The 16,919-nt window shown below is 43.3% G+C and overlaps 1 protein-coding gene across 2 annotated transcripts in view; it reads left to right on the plus strand.

Annotated features, from left to right (window-relative positions):
• The window catches only part of rnf13 (ring finger protein 13), an 84,902-nt gene that overhangs the window by 4,637 nt on the left and 63,346 nt on the right, over positions 1–16,919 (plus strand). For both annotated transcript variants that reach the window (XR_013964519.1, XM_080770385.1), the window contains exons 2-3: positions 1,821–2,034; positions 5,460–5,540. Coding sequence is in view for 1 of the 2 variants with exons in the window: in XM_080770385.1 (XP_080626511.1) it covers positions 1,921–2,034; positions 5,460–5,540 (195 nt within the window). In the remaining variant the exon portion in view is untranslated. The remainder of the gene's footprint in view (positions 1–1,820; positions 2,035–5,459; positions 5,541–16,919) is intronic.

Genomic DNA, 16,919 nt, shown 5'->3' on the forward strand with positions numbered 1-16,919 from the left:
AAATTCTAAATACTGTCTCTGCTATAATTTCTGAATTTGTAAATGGCTACAAAACCCTTTGTTTTATGTAGGCCTGCTTTTTGATTGAAGTAAAAAAAAAAAATATATATATATATATATATATATATATATATATATATAGGCCTACTGTATATATTTATGAGAAGTTATTTTCATAACGTCATCATAAATGTGTGTGTGTGACTCATAGAGTTATTATACAATAGAGAAGACACCCAGAGGAAATCCTGAAGCGCAATGGACATAGTGGCCGAAGAAGGTATTGCAGTTTGGTAAGGTTTTGCCCTCAAACACATGAACGCGCACTAGGCTCCGTCCACTCTGCCGGTCGCTCGCGCGTTCATGTGTTTGAGGGCAAAAATCCAGAATGCACAGGGCTCCTAAACCGGAAGGAGGAGTGGATTCGCCTCATGCGCTTCTGAGCAACTCAATGCAAGTGGACGGGAGGAGAACTTGGGTGTCTTCTCTATTGTATATATACTCTAAGGTGTGACTCCACACATTCCATTCAATTGAGCCCTTTTGTTGTCTCTCACAGCTGAGGACCTCAGGTCCAGCTGATGTTGATCACCCAATCAGTCCACGGACTGACGGGAGGTTAGAGGAAGTAGAAGAAGCCAAGGAGATATTTCTTTAAACAATCATAACTCTGGACAGGAATGGACTAGGAACTTACTTTTTTTTTTACATGCTCAGATCTTTATGCTCTACAAGTTTAAATCATCTCGCGGGAGGGAACCGGCCCGCGACACTTTCGGTCGCGATCGTTTTGGTCGCACTACAGTAATTATATGCAGTAGCACTGGTGCGCCCAGTTATATTTTGAGATCGCACAGATTAAAATTCAGGCGCATTTGCGACCAAAATGGTCGCTATTTCGAGCCCTGCATTAGAAACATGAGGTTTTTCAGAAAACTAGAAGACATCTTTTAGAATCGGCCTCTGGTCTAAATGGATTAATGTACCCTATAGCGGTGGTTCCCAAGCGTTTTAGCTCGAGACGGACCCAAAAGAGAAAATAGATGTTTAGCAGATCTACAAAGCTCACACGCGATTCGACGTGTCTGCTATTTCACTACTTTTTAAATTATGTTTTTCTGTTTTTTGTTATGAAATACTTTTGAAAGATGTTGGAGGCGACTGTGTTGAGTTGCGATGGGCAGATGGTGAGCGCAACACTTATGGAATACTTTCATTACCGTAAGCAAGGAAATACTCGTTACTTTTTGGGCCAATTCATTAATTTATTAAGTAGCACTAGCAGGGTGACGATTATGCAAAGATAATTGAATCATGTTTATCTCAAATTATTGCGATTAGTCAATTATTTGTGACAGGCCTAGTCTCACTCTTGAGAAAGAAGGGTTGTCCGCACACTGTATATATCGGATCCCATGAAACCTTTATTGAGTAACAACGTTTCGACCCTTCCGGGTCTTCGTCACCTGACGAAGTCCTGTACGTATTTTTTGGTTCAGCACCTGTAGAGTGTTCTGAGATGTGCGTGCCTCCTTTTTGATCCTCTTCACACATCTGGTCGCCAATCTATGTGTTTGAAGTCTGTCTATGTAGGAGATGAACAGGACACAGACAGCACAACCCTTGGCATGTTTTCTTCTTGTTTGTGTCAGAATAATGCTGCCTTTGTACACTCATACTGGACTGTTGACTGTGCTGCAGCATGCCTTGCCTTTAAATGGAAATATGAATTAGAGAGAGAGATCGCATTTGGACTTAGCCTTACAGTTGTGAGTTTTTATTTACCGTAGCTTTAATCCATGCACACATGTGTCTTTCAGGTGTGAGGGCTGTTGGCGGTGTCCAGGGAGTGTGGTCTGTCTGCGGGCAGGTGTGTGAGAGAGAGAGAGAGAGAGGGGAGCGCCATAGCGTGATGCCAAGATGCTGCTATCTCTGGGCATGCTGATGCTGTCGGCCACACAGATCTACACCATCTTCACCGTCCAGCTCTTTGCGTTCCTCAACCTGCTGCCTGTGGAGGCAGACATCGCTGCTGTGAGTACATCTACAAACACCCTTTAACACATTAGCACATTGAATGTCTGGCTGCATTGTTTTAGCCACTGGATCACGTGACCGGATAAAAACTACACGAAGGGAGTATTATCCATAAGGTTGCCAACCGGCCCTTAGAAATGAGGAATCGTCCCTAAAGGACCTGTCCTTTATTGAACTGATAAGGGACAAACTTCCCTAAAGGACCTGTCCTTTATTGAACTGAAAAGGGACAAACTTCCCTAAAGGACCTGTCCTTTATTGAACTGATAAGGGACAAACTTTGTTCCTTGTTTTTGCGACTCAATCAATGTCAAGTTCAAAGAGCTCATATACATAACTATCTCTGTCGGTTGGGAAACCTCGTATCTCCAGAACTGTTACTTTTCAGGATTAAAATAAAAAAATAGCATACCGTAAATCCTCTTTTAGGAACCCGGGCTATTATTTGTCTCAACCGATCAAGACACCGGGCTTTTATTGGAAGGAGGCAGCTATAAGAAGGAGGCACGTATTTCTACTTTTCAAACTGATCATAATGAACAAATCACATTTTGGGTCAGTTAGAACACAGTAAAATGTATTGGGCTCATGTAGCCTATTGAAACCAAGTCCTCATGAAATATTGAACAGTGCAGTTGCAGGTGCTCAATGGTCATTTTAACTGTTTTTCCATTATTGGCATATTGCCTATGGTAAATACCATAATAACATCAACACATCAATTTAACTTGAATAACCAATGTCATTATCATTTGAAGCTATATGATTCCCTTCTTTCATATGACATGAAAAACATAAAAATACAATGGCAGTCCCTCAGTCAAATCTGGTCACATTCACAAATATACCGGTATTCAACTTCAAAGAGAGAGAGAGAGAGAGAGAGAGAGAGAGAGAGAGAGAGAAAGAGAGAGAGAGAGAGAGAGAGAGAGAGAGAGAGAGAGAGAGAGAGAGAGAGAGAGAGAGAGAGAGAGAGAGAGAGAGAGAGAGAGAGAGAGAGAGAGAGAGAGAGAGAGAGAGAGAGAGAGAGAGAGAGAGAGAGAGAGAGAGTTCGGAAATAGCGCACTGAGCCCACTGTGCAATGCAAACTAATAGGCGAGTGCGCTCCGGTGTGGTATTTCCGAACGCGCCCAGAGAGACTAACAGCATATGCTAACAGCATACCGGTGGTACGTTCGTTCCATAAAATGAGAGATCCACAAGGCGCATGGGGCTGCAAAACCCCCCGTGCGCTCATCGATCTGCCGTTTATCGAACCAACGTTCGTTGCATGAAGGGCAGACCTGTGGGGGCTCTCTCCCGAAGTTAACTTTGTTGTTGTATTGTGTGCGAGCAGCGCGGCCACGGCATCTGGACAGTGGACGCTGACGTGACAGGCAGGCACAGCCAGCCAGAGCAGCGAAAGTAACAGATACGGCACTTGAAAAAAACCCCGGCTCATAAAAGGAGGCCGGAATTTATTACTTAATTCAACGCCATCACCGGTGATTAACAGGGGCCCGGTAAAGGAGGAGTTTATTGGAGGATTTACGGTAGATCTACAATCTCGAAACGCGTCACATTGTGCCGAGTTTGAAGTTTGTAGATCTGCTACTTTTGACACTTTCGTGTGACACTGTAGTATGAAGAATGGCATTCATTTACAAAAGCAAAAAAACAAAACATAGAGATAAGACAGAACAGTCTTATCTCTATGTTTTGTTTTTTTGCTTTTGTAAATGCCAGATGTTCGCCCCGATAATATGGATGCTGGGGTTCAAGTATTCTTTTTTGTGTTTTCTTTTTACACATTTTTTTGACAATATTTATGCCATGATTTTGTTACCATGATATTTTGATATGCCCTTTGCTATGAGTTCCACTATTCTATCATGGCGTGCTATGTACATTCCTGTGTATGCATAACATCCATTCCAGATGTGTGACAGTGTTTCAGTGATCTGTGGTGTGGTGCAAGCAATGAGGGACCTGAGTGGTGGGGAACCAGATGGTCTGGCCTTAACTGTGAATGTGATAATGTCCTCATTGAGTGCAGTGTTCTTAATGAATGCGTGTGAGACGGAGTGATCAGCATAGGGAAGACATGCATCCTTGGAGTTTTAGTCCAGTCCAGTGTTGTTGTTGGTGTACAAACTGTACATCCATGAGGACTCGTCTGGCACCTGTAGCTGTTAGCAGGTGACTGTGTCCACTGTCCAGCATAGATGACCGTTGCCCTGACCTGGGTGAGGGGGTCAGTTATAATGTCCTCAGAGACCCTCACAGTCTCTGAGTCAGACCGCACCCACTCCAGGGACACAGAGGTCATTTAGGTCTGGCCAGTCCGACCAAACCCCAAAGCCAGCGGAACGGGTGTCCAGTTTCCCGCTGGGTTTCCTCCGAAAGCCAAGAAAGTGTGGCTCTAACTCCCTGGCCAGTGGGACCTTACGCCTCCTTAGGTCCAGGAACAGGGAGGATCGAGCCAGCTCCCTAACATCCTTGTCGTCGTTGTTCAGCATTTTAAGGAGGTGATAAATCATCATGCTGGTATAGATCCATTCCACGTTTGGGACCCCCAGCCCTCCCTCCCACTGTGGATAAAAAATGATGTGTGCTACCGGTATGTGAGTTGAGTCCAAACCATTTTCGCATTCACATAGTACTTTTTGTTGAATGTGAACTTTGGAGAGCACCACCTGTCTGATTGCTTCCAACTTCATAGTCAAGGGCAGTGGACACCTGTCAATCAGGTCCAGCCGAGATGTATAATCAGACAAGATGTTGTTTACCTGCTCCTTCCATTCTCCTGCGAGGTTGATTTTATGTCCTTGGTAGTTGTATGTCTCATGGAGAGCGTGTACACGTAGAGGTTTCAAAGCTATGGTGAAAACTGGGGGTGTGTCTGTTTTGGAGTGGTACCACCGGTTCCCTCCTCTCGTACAAGACAGCACATTTCGTGTTGTTAACCTCTAGGCCTGACCAGTCTAAAAAACGGTCTGTCCTGGAGAGCATGTTTTTAATTGTGCTCTCTTCCCTAGAGGACACACAATTTACAATTTAGGCATTTAGCAGACGCTCTTAATCCAGAGCGACTTACATTAAGCAAGAACAAAAGCATGGGAATACATCACATAAAAGCATTTATCCTGAAACATGCGTAAGCTAAGAAAGTAACAGTGGAATATCTATATAATGAAAATATACATATAAACTATACATATATACTACTATGCTATACATATGTACTATGGCGTGCTATGACTATATACTATATACACACACACACACACACACACACACACACACACACACACACACACACACACACATAGTACATAGTTAAGTATCATGAGTCATGACTTTAGTTGTTGACCCATTATAACCTCGTCAGTTGGATACAAATCAAATGTTAACAGCTCTCAACATTCCACTGTCTCTTTCAGTACTCATTCGACAACAAAACGGGGAACTTCGATGACCTCCCGGCGCGTTTCGGCTACCGGCTGCCCGGCGATGGACTGAAGGTCAGTACACATTTACACGAAGGGAGTATTATCCATAAGGTTGCCAACCGGCCCTTAGAAATGAGGAATCGTCCCTAAAGGACCATATTGTGCCGAGTTTGAAGCGTGTAGATCTGCTACTTTGGATGCTTTCGTGTGACACTGTAGTATGAAGTATGGCATTCATTTACAAAACTAAAAGCAACGTAGCGTGTGGAAGGAACCAGTTCCTTTCCCCTCCATCAGGCGCCCCGGCTGACCAGGTTGAGGCAGTATAGAGACCAGCATTATTGTATGTTTTTTGTGTGTGAACATGCACACTCCACACAGAAAGGCCCTTTTGCCAACCCCACCACGTGAAGACCAAAAACACGCGGTCCGTGAACTGGAAGTATAAACCGGCTGTGTAAAGCAGTGGTTCCCAAACCTTTTCACGTCAAGGATGTTGTAACCGCGACCAGAAACGCATTAGTTATGACCTGTGAATAAAGCTTGTCTGATGAAAACGAAAAAGTATCCAAGATAAATGGATTCAAAAAATTCAGCTAACGTTATTAGAATTTCAGGTAGTTGGCGACCGCAGATAATTATGCGCCTTTGACAGACTTGTGCAGACCAGTCTTCTTCACAAATCATTAATAAAACCACTTGTGCGATACCTGTTGCTACGATACCTGTTGTACTGACTGACACGTGGTTCCCTATATATACGAGACTGTTACAGTTAAATGTTAACGTTGAAATAGAAAATGGGTCAAAGATGTAGGTCATCATTAAAGCCTTGCTGTGGTTGAGATGTGGGTGATTGTGTTGCTGTAATAATACAAAATATCTATTTGAAACTAAACCTGTATACAGCCATATGCTACTAAATAACTAATAACGCCTCCCTACAAGCTCCAGTAGTCTGTAGAAGTGTTCATCGTTTTGTCATCCCAAGCACCTTTGTTACCACTTAGCAGTTAAACAACAAGTGCCACCTTTTCATATTTTATGTTGCACTATTAAGCATTTTCTAAAAATAGGGAGTCCCCTCTCTCTCTCTCTCTCTCACTCAAGAAACGAGGGCCACATCATTTGTTCTGGAAACAAAAACCCATTGTCGTTTTGTCATTTTCTTCCCAAATCCTCCCTCAGCCTGGCTACTGTAGCATTAGCCGCGGCTTAGCCCTGGCGTTAGCCGGCTATCGGCGTAACAATGAGCCGCCTGTGTGCTGCGGCTTCGTGATGATGTCACGGCGTTGTAAAGGCTTCTGTTGGAGGCGTGCGGGAGACAAACAGTGGCCATGATTCACGTCTGAGGCTCTAAAGCTGCTCCATTGTGGCAGCTCTCTCTCTCTCAGCCGTCAACAGTGTGCTGTTGTAGGTAGCGAGGCTCTTTGAGGGGCGCGCACACTAACAATTTACAATTTAGGCATTTAGCGGACACTCTTAATCCAGAGTGACTTAACAGTAAGCATGCCAGCATGGTAAACACACGCACCATAATACATAATCATAGGTCAACCGAGAGCCTAGATCATCAGTCTAAACAGTATAATATCAAAACATAAGTAATCTGAACATTGAAACTACACAAACTATCTATCTATAGGATGCCAGGTCAGCATCTGTAACTATAGAAAAGCTGCATGTTTATGCCAGTGGTTCTCAAAGTGCCGTCCCAGGGGGGCGCCTGCCGGCCTAGCGGTCTAGGCGCATGCCACATGTAGGCTCTGGGCCTGACAGTGTGTTCGAGTCCCGTTCACGACAACCTTTGCTGCACGTCTCTCCCTCCCTCTTTCGTGTCCGTCTTCTCTTGTAACTACCAATAAAGTCAGAAAAGCCAAACACAAAGTGCAGTCTGGGGGATCTGCTATTTTAAAACCCAACAAATTGGTCATATGTTTGAATCATTTTAATATGTATTTAGAGGTCATAGAGATGATAATATTTGAGTTTGTTTAAACAAAATTTGAAAGATAAGCAGACATGGCAACACTGGAAGGCTTGTTTATGCATAGCATCAAATGTCTATATATATACAGTAAACGGGCCACACTTTATTTGAATACATCACTTCTGGAGGGGGGGGGTGTGTGTGCACGTGCCAAGCTATTTTTGTACTGATCATTGTCACTTCCAGCAACCTGGAATTTTTGAAGTTGCTGCAACATTGTTCCCATTTTATGTCATGGAATATAATTACATTTCCACACTTATTTTTAGTGTCCTGACTCCTGAGTCATTTGATTAGTTCAGAGACTGAATGCCAGAGCTGTGTGTGCGTGCAAATGAATGTCATTATCATATGTGACCACATCCTTGGCTCATGTAATTCCAACAGGTTAGACCAGTAACAAGATCCTACTGAGACCAGCCAGACAATACTGGCCAGTACAACCAACTGCTGTGTGTGCGTGTGTGCGTGCGTGCGTGTGTGTGTGAGTGACTGCTAGGATTATGTATTATGGCTGCAAATTGCAATAGCTTACATTTTTCTCTTACGGCAGTGGTTTTCAAAGAATAGAAGATTTGTGTCACTCTGTCTTTCTTTATCTGTATTGTATTGTGTTTTTGTATGGGCATAGTGTTGGGTGCTTGCACACATGGCATCAAATTAACATTTTGAGATAAAAAAAAGAAGAAATACAAGCTTGCAGTGTGACTCGCGATGTGACGCAAGCTTGTAGATCTGCTATTTTTGAATAGCCAACAAATAAACAGATAAAGTGGTGAAATAATTGTGATGCTATATTAACTACCCTACTTTGAGAAACACTGATCTAGAAACTACCCAGAGTTTTACATGAAAACACAAATGTCCCAATCGGTAAGACCAGACATGCAACAACTTTAATGTGCCTGCTTCACTAGTGCAAAGTCCGTGAAATGTCCCATATACGTGCATATTCATAGAGAGTGAGAGGGCATGTTGATGCTGTTTCTACGGTGCTGTAAAAATGTCCCATAATGTGAATATTAAGTTAGTATACCTGATGAAGGCCACATAGGCCCGGAACGTTGTGTTATTGACCACTATTTTGGTAATGGTAATACATTTTTGGAGCATTGTGCAGACTTCCTCCTCCTCCTCTTCAGCTCATCTCTTTTGTTGGAACACCTGTTGAAATGTTGAGAGTCGAGACAATATTCTAGGTGGTGATGTTTATGCTTTAACGTACATACTATCATGGGGTAGAAGTACAATAAACCCTCATGTCAGTGGTACGCGCACAGTGCCGAAATCATAGTTATGTATGCTACGTCATGGTAAAATACAATCATAGTTATGTATGCTACGTCATGGTAAAATACAATCATAGTTATGTATGCTACGTCATGGTAAAATACAATCATAGTTATGTATGCTACGTCATGGTAAAATACAATCATAGTTATGTATGCTACGTCATGGTAAAATACAATCATAGTTATGTATGCTACGTCATGGTAAAATACAAATGTTAGCTATAAGCAACCATATCATTTCTTCCCTCAGTTTCACACAGTCCTCTCCGCATGCAGCGCGCTGCCTGGTTGCCAGTGTAGACGTGCGGTCTGTCTGAGTCCCTCCCCTATGGATACTTGGCTTAGTGTGTCTCCTTTTGTCTCCTCCACCCACCCGTCTGTCTCTCCACACTCCACCCACCCACCACCACCAGCAGCTTGTCTGAGCGGCACAAGCTGTGATTTCTAACGGCCCGGGTTTGTTTTCAGATCCAAGTGAATTTGATCTATGAAAAGAACAACGTCACTGAGTGAACCCATTGGCACGCACGGCAGTATTATCAACGTGAGAACGTCATAGCTGCTGTAGCTGCCTGTGTAAGAAAGTGAGAGAGCGTGTTGTTGGAACTGTTTTTAGCATCCGCAAACCATCAGAGTCTGGAATTAGAGCATGGCATCAGAGTCTAGCATTATAATTTTAGTCTAGCATCAGAGTCTAGCATCAGAGCCTTGTGTCAGAGGCTAGTGGCAGAGGCTGTTATCAGAGCCCAGGAATCTCTTTGAGTAAATGGTCACGCCCCCCTCGCCACTTTCCCTACTTGCGGGACGAGGAATTGCTGTCCATATCGGGTTGCAACGCGAACAGGGCTTAGTCAGCTCTAGTGAACTTTGCTAAGTTCGACACGGCAACTTGCACGCTTGGTGGTGTCTCTCGTTGCTCAAGTTCGCTTGAGACGACGTCCCTCCGTCGCCGTCTAAAATTGTACTTTATCCCCTACTACTAGTAGGAGGGGGGGCGTGACCACTAACTTGAGCGTGAAGGAGATTCAGAGCCTCAGCCTTGCCTAGCAGAGCCTATCACCGGGGGTTAGCATCAGAGCCTCAGCCTTGCCTAGCAGAGCCCAGCACATCCCTGGAGCAACAATCTTTGGCATCACAAGACAGCCCGGGCCTGCTCTGTCTGCTGATGGTTTCCCCCACGAGGAGCTCTGTTGGAAACAAAGCTCCTGCTGTCTCCTCTCTCAACAATAAAACCACCAGGAGCTATTTATTCGTTGCTGGGTTCACCTTCACCACACATTACTGTTGTGCTGTTGCACTTGCCTCATGGCTTTTAACCACTTTAACCATTATTTTAAACTTTAGCTGGTGACAGCTGTTCACATAATTGCGATTAGACAATTTCGTAATAATTGTGACAACGCAACATCTTCCATCGACATATTCCTGTTACCAGCCTACATAAACCACATGTTTCTATATGAATCCTATTGCTGTGTTGTGATGTGCAGGGAAACTTTACTAGCCTACATAAACGGACATGTTTCAACAACACGCTTGAGGTCAGGAGGAGATTCTCCCAACACCTATCGGACTAAGCTCTTGAGACACACTATGCAAGCTCGGAAGTGTTAGATTTTCACATAATGTCCATAATGATTGAATGATGGGAATCAGGTTCAAACTCGCCCTCTAACTCTGATGTTTCGTTCAGGTCATTAGCGGTGTGTGTGTGTAGCGTTTGCTTGTGGTTGTAGCACAGAACAAGCAGCAAATGTAGACAAATAAAAGACAGTGCATACATTACAGCTATTGACACTCTTAATATAATCTATCTATCTGTAAACTAAGCTATGATGACTAAAACTAAGACTAAATATATTGACAGTTTTTTGTAAAGTAAACCAAAAATTAGGCTAAAATGTCTGGGTGGGACTAGTAGAGAAGGGAAAGAGATGATTGGGTGTGATCGGGTGTTGCTCTCTGAAAAGAACAGATCCACAAGCTTACCACGCTTGTAGATCTGCTATTTTCGGCATGCAGCCAAGTATTAATCGGGCATTAAAATGACATCACGGGCCGACAAAATCGATTTCCGACTACATCAACTGTATATTTAGTTGACTAAAATAGACTAAAACCAAACTTTTCAGATGACTAAAAAGAACTACAATTTCAATTTAGGCATTTAGCAGACGCTCTTAATCCAGAGCGACAATAAGCAAGAACAAAAGCATGGCAATACATCACATACATAAAAAGTAGTTAATGAAACATGCGTAAGAATGTAACAGTAGAATATCTATATAATTAAACTATACATACTATATATACTATAAAGTGCTGTGACTACATAAAAAATGCAATTCTAGTGCTGTCTACATAACATGCTATAAGTGTGTATAAATGCTACAGTACATAAGTGCTACATTTTATTCAAAAGACTATGACTAAAACTACATCAAAATCTGCTGTCAAAATTAACACTGTTGTAAACCTAACTTCCAAGTCTTTAAGTTTCACGCACGCACGCACACACACACACACACACACACACACAGGGGAAGTGCGGAAAGCCCTGTGGTTCTGACGAGCATCACCCAGGGGAAAATAACTTTAGTCTGGGCCGGGGTGTGTTTGGCACCTGGCGTGCCCTCAGAAAATGTGGACCCGTACCAAAGTTCCACCACTGATTGCATGGTGAGTCCTGTATGTGCACATACTTGCACTGTTAGTCCTGTCTGTGTCAGTTGTTTAATCCATTCAGGACGGAAACCCTTTTGTGTTTTAAGCATCGGTGCCGCGCTACAAGCTTGTAGATCTGCTATTATTTGAAAAATCTGGAAAATGTGGCACAAATCTTTGAATATATATTCTTTCAGAGGGAACGTTTTTAACTCAAATCTTTGCTTCTGTGGTACAACATATTATCAGATGGGGGTCCGCGCCTCCGTGGCCAAATTACAGATAATTCCAGGGGTCCTTGATATGAAAAAGGTTGAGAACCACTGACAAAAAACTGGTCCATTTTTATGGAATCGGCCTCAGTCCTAAATGCGTTAATGTTACGTTGTCACTGACTGACTGCGCCACACTAAATTCCGGCGGGTCGTGGAGAGAAGAACGAGGTCCCACGTTCTTGGCATTAATACGGTTAAACAGGCAGCTGCAGAGCTTTTCCCCTGTCAGGTTTCAAAGATCACGAGCCACTGCCAAGAAGAGGAGGGGAATATAAATTACTCTCTATAAGTAAACTCCCAAAATAGACTGCAAATTAAAATCTGCGTCAATAGGGGACTTCTGTAAGGGTCCCCGAGCGCTGAGTTCAGGACATCTCATGGGTAGGAGGAGAGGGTGACGGGAAACAGCCGCTTATAAGTGTCACATCCTGTCATGCGGGGAGCACAGTGGCGAGATAAGAAATTATCACTTCTCCCTTAAGACAGGTGATCACCTCCCCTTTACAACCCCCTTATTTTTTTGTTCCACTCTGTACAATGTACATACAGTACATAGGCCTATAGTGTTTTATGTTAGTTAGTTAGTTAGTTAGTTAGTTTCATTTATTGTCCACGTGTGGAAATTTGTCTTCGGTCTCAACAACAGTAAAAAACAAACGGTTACAACACAAAATTATTTTCTCATGGCAAAAAAGTGCCGGACAACAGTGGCAAATACAAAGGAAAAACAACAAATTTGGTCTTCTACATCCTGACAGTTTTCTGAAAAAGCTATGTTTCTATGTCAGTCGTTCATCGATTATTCAAAAATAGCAGACCTACAAGAAGGACATTTATTTTATTTTTTAAAGTTGATTCTGATTAGTGATGTCCTGTACTGGTCTAGGATCAGTGGTTACTGGTGTCCTGTACTGGTCTATCAGTGGTTACTGGTATCCTGTACTGGTCTAGGATCAGTGGTTACTGGTGTCCTGTACTGGTCTAGGATCAGTGGTTACTGGTGTCCTGTACTGCATGGTCTAGGATCAGTGGTTACTGGTGCACTGGTCTAGGATCAGTGGTTACTGGTGCACTGGTCTAGGATCAGTGGTTACTAGTGTCCTGTACTGGTCTAGGATCAGTGGTTACTGTTAACTGTGCTGAGCTGTACCAGAATAAGCTGTCTCATCTAAAATGTGACATTAGTCATCTGTGGAGAGTGAGTGAGTGTAACATTCCAAGCAATCGTCCAGTCAGCACTCTCTCTCTCTCTCTCTCGCGCACCTCATCCTGCCCTTTTTTGTCACTCTGTTTCTCTCTATCTTTCTGCCTTCATTTGTTCCGTCTCCCTTTCCGTCGTTCCTTCTGAAGCACCCTGCAGCTACGTCTCCCTCTCTCTACCCGTGTGTCTGTCTTATTTTATGTAGTACTGAATGATGTACGTAACAATTTACTCAACGCACGATTCGATACCATTCATGATACAACTCGGTTTTCTCACAATTATCATCTGTGTACACCTTTTCCAACCCTGCCCTGTTTGAATGTCTGTAAACGCAAAATCCAGTGAGAATGTAAAAGAAAAATATCTTATTTTAAAGCTGCTATCAGCAATAATATGTCATATGATTTATTTATTTATTTTTAATTCAGAGTTCAGACAGCCCAAAAAATTGTCTCTAACACATCTAGAGGCCACAATCTGCATTCAAAGATGTTCTTAGAAGCTTTGTCATTGGTCGAAGAAAAACCCGAAATGACGTCTCAGGAAGTAGACATGCAAATCGACCAATGACAAAGCTTCTAGAAACATCTTCGAATGCAGATTGTGGCCCCTAGATGTTTCACAGAGACTACATTTTTTGGGAGCGTTTTACCCATTGTCTGAATACCAACAAAAAAAAGTCTTTCAAATTTTGACACATTATTGCTTATAGCAGCTTTTTAAATAGGCGTTTGCCTGTAATGATGATAGCCCGAAATCCAAATACTACTACTACTGTCTATTTTCCGTTGTGTTACAATCATCATATCATTTCATTTTCATGGGTCTCATGGTCTACTAGGCAGGAACAAATGGGGAGAATTTTGCATCGATGAACCTGACAGTGGATTCATACAGGCCTTAATCCGCTTAATAGGAGAAGTCATAGTTAATGAGACCTCAGCCCCCCCGTGTCTACAGCCAGGTCTGAGCCTGTAAACAGGCCCTATAGTGAGACCTCAGCCCCCCCGTGTCTAAAGCCAGGTCTGAGCCTGTAAACAGGCCCTATAGTGAGACTGTTGATGACGGGACTAAGCAGTGGTGGAAACTAAGTAACTAATAGGCAATTCACACTGAGACGGACTGAAACCGTTTCATTGGAACCGTTTCCGAATACGGTTGCCTGGTCCCCGATGGCCATGATTCACATTGCCCGAGATTCAACAGCGCACCCGGGTACACTTGCATAACACACTTTAATCCTCCAGATGGTGGTGTGCTTGATGGCTGGCGCGCCCGGACACTGACCATCAACTCCAGACACACATTGCTTTGGCTCTTTGCCGTTATGCTACTTCACTGTCAGCCTGCCTGCTATTCACTGTGTCAGTCAGTTCTGTGCTCTAGTGTCGTGTTTGATATTAGTTTGCTATGGATTCTACTTTAGCATTATTATTATTTTGTTTTACTTTGGAAATGCCAAGCAAAGCCCAAGAACCCAAGAGTGTAGTCCGCAGAATAAGATCAGCGCGTACTGCGGTGCTGCGCGTATATGCAGATTCAACAGGGCGGCGTTGAGAAATGCGCTGGTGTTACCCGTCGTGCAGCGTCTGTGTGGTTTTTGTTTTTGTTGACGCTTGCCTAAGTTGCCTCGTCGACTAGAGATTATGTCACGTTCTTTAAAAAAAACAGTCCACTTCCTTCTTTAGGTACGCATGCATTCAATTTGGAACTATCTGAATACACTTACACGCCCATGCAGTCCCGGGGAAGGTTGGGCGATCCGCTCCCGGGAACGGTACGCAGCATTCACATTCACACTACCACAACATCTGCCGAGTGGTCCCGAGTGCGCACCCTTGACCATAGTGTGAATCGCCCCTAAGTATATTTACTTTAGTACAATTCTGAAGTATTTGTACTTTACTTGAGTGTTTCCAATACTTTTACTTTTACTCCACTACATTTATTTGAAACTAGTTTGTACATTTTGATTATAGTTACAAAACCACTTCAGCCCTACCGTATATACATTTCAGCCATTTGAAAATGGCAGATCTATAAGCTCGCAATGTGACGCATTGAGCTTGGAGGTCTGCTATTTTCAACAGACTCAATGTACTCAAGTACATTTTGAATGTACTTGTAACAGAATATTTCTATATTGCAGTAATGAAGTACAAACATTTGAGTACTTTTTTCCACCACTGAGGCTTCGTCGTACACACATAAAGAACAAATGTCCAATGCTTTTCCAATGGAAGTCACGTGGTTTGACCAGATCACAATTACACATTTAAGCTGACTATACTATAAGCTGATTATAATTGTGATTAATGAGTTGTGTTTCTTTTTTCTTTTTTTTTTTGCATTGAACATTGGCACGTTACAATTTGTATTTCTGTTTGCCTTTGAGGCTTCGTAATTTCACAGGGCAGATATGACCGCTAACTTAAAGACTAAAATAAATCATAAAATCAGTCATTTAAAGTTTCTTTCCAACTAAAACAAACAAACATGAAAATGTATGAACATTTGTCAACTTGATAAACATGATTATACAAAGAATAATTGTGATTATGTCAAATAATTGCGATTAGGCGATTATAATAATTGTGACGGGACTAGCTAAAATCTCTCTAGGCTCTCTCTCTCTCTCTCTCTCTCTCTCTCTCCCTCTGCCTTGTCTTTCTCTCTGTCTCCAGGTACTTGATTTGTGGTTCCCAAACTTTTGAGAGAAAGATTAGACGTTTGCACAGGACCCAAACTAGTGACAATAGCAGATGTACAATAAAGTAGGAACAGAAACTGGGTTTTTTTTCCCACTCCACTCGTGACCTATAAAAATTGGTCCAGTGACCCACAAATGGGTCCCGACCCACAAATGGGTCCCGACCCGCTATGCCGCTATGCAGCCAATAGAGGGAGCCCTTGTAGCTCGTTTGTGTAGGGCACACACACACACACACACACACACACACACACACACACACACACACACACACACACACACACACACACACACACACACATACATACATACATACATACACATACACACACACACACACACACACACACACACACACACACACACACACACAAAGTGTCACAGTGTGATGTCACTGGCCAGCCAGGCAGGGCCGGTCCAAAAAAAGGCATCTGGGGGAGTTTCCCCACATCCCCCCCCCCCCCCCCCCACACCACCACCACCCTTTCCTCCCTCCTCAGTCTCAGGGGATTGACTTTAGGCCTTTGTGGAGGTTTCCTCTCCACAGATCCAATGGCAGAGCTATCTATAATGCTGGAAGTCCTGCCAAGCAACACCGTGCCTGTTACGGTCATCACCCCCCTGTTGTGGTGAGGAGAAATGGCATGGCCCGCCCCCACCGACCGGGGGCTTTATAAAAGGATTGTGATGTGTCACTGTGGGTCTTCAGATGTGGTGGGGGGGGGGGGGGGGGGGGGAGGGGTAACCTCCAGGTGGCACGCTGCATGCAGCAACGGGAGCTTCTACAGCACACACACAGATGTCGACCTTGTGTATGCATAGACACACACACACACACACACTCACTCTCTGCCAGAAAAAGCGCTCGGCAGCTGGACAGGACAGCCATAGGGAATAATTGAGGAATAATTTCTTATATTATTCCCTTGTAGTTTAAAAAAAAGTGCTACTCCTGTCTTCTTGTTTCGATGTCGTTCACTCTTGGCCATGACGATCTCTCGTGACAATGTGGATATTGTAATTGATCTCTCTCTCTCTCTCTCTCTCTCTATATATATATAAAAGGATAACAGACCAAAGTTTCCCGGGGACTTGTTTCCATTGTGGTCCTGTGTCAATATGGTATATATATATACAGTATATATATGACATGCCAGGCTGGTATTTACTGGCGTCGTCGTTCGCTGTTTTGTGTTTAACGCAGTTCTCTCATAGTGCGATAAACCTCTACACACGACGTGTCTCCGTCTCCGTTTGCCTCGACGACAACATCCTAATTGATTCAGAATCCCGTTCCTTCCTTATCAGGAAGAATG

Source organism: Protomyctophum bolini, assembly GCF_963924005.1.
Source record: "Protomyctophum bolini genome assembly, chromosome: 8".
NCBI classification, from domain to species: Eukaryota; Metazoa; Chordata; class Actinopteri; order Myctophiformes; family Myctophidae; genus Protomyctophum; species Protomyctophum bolini.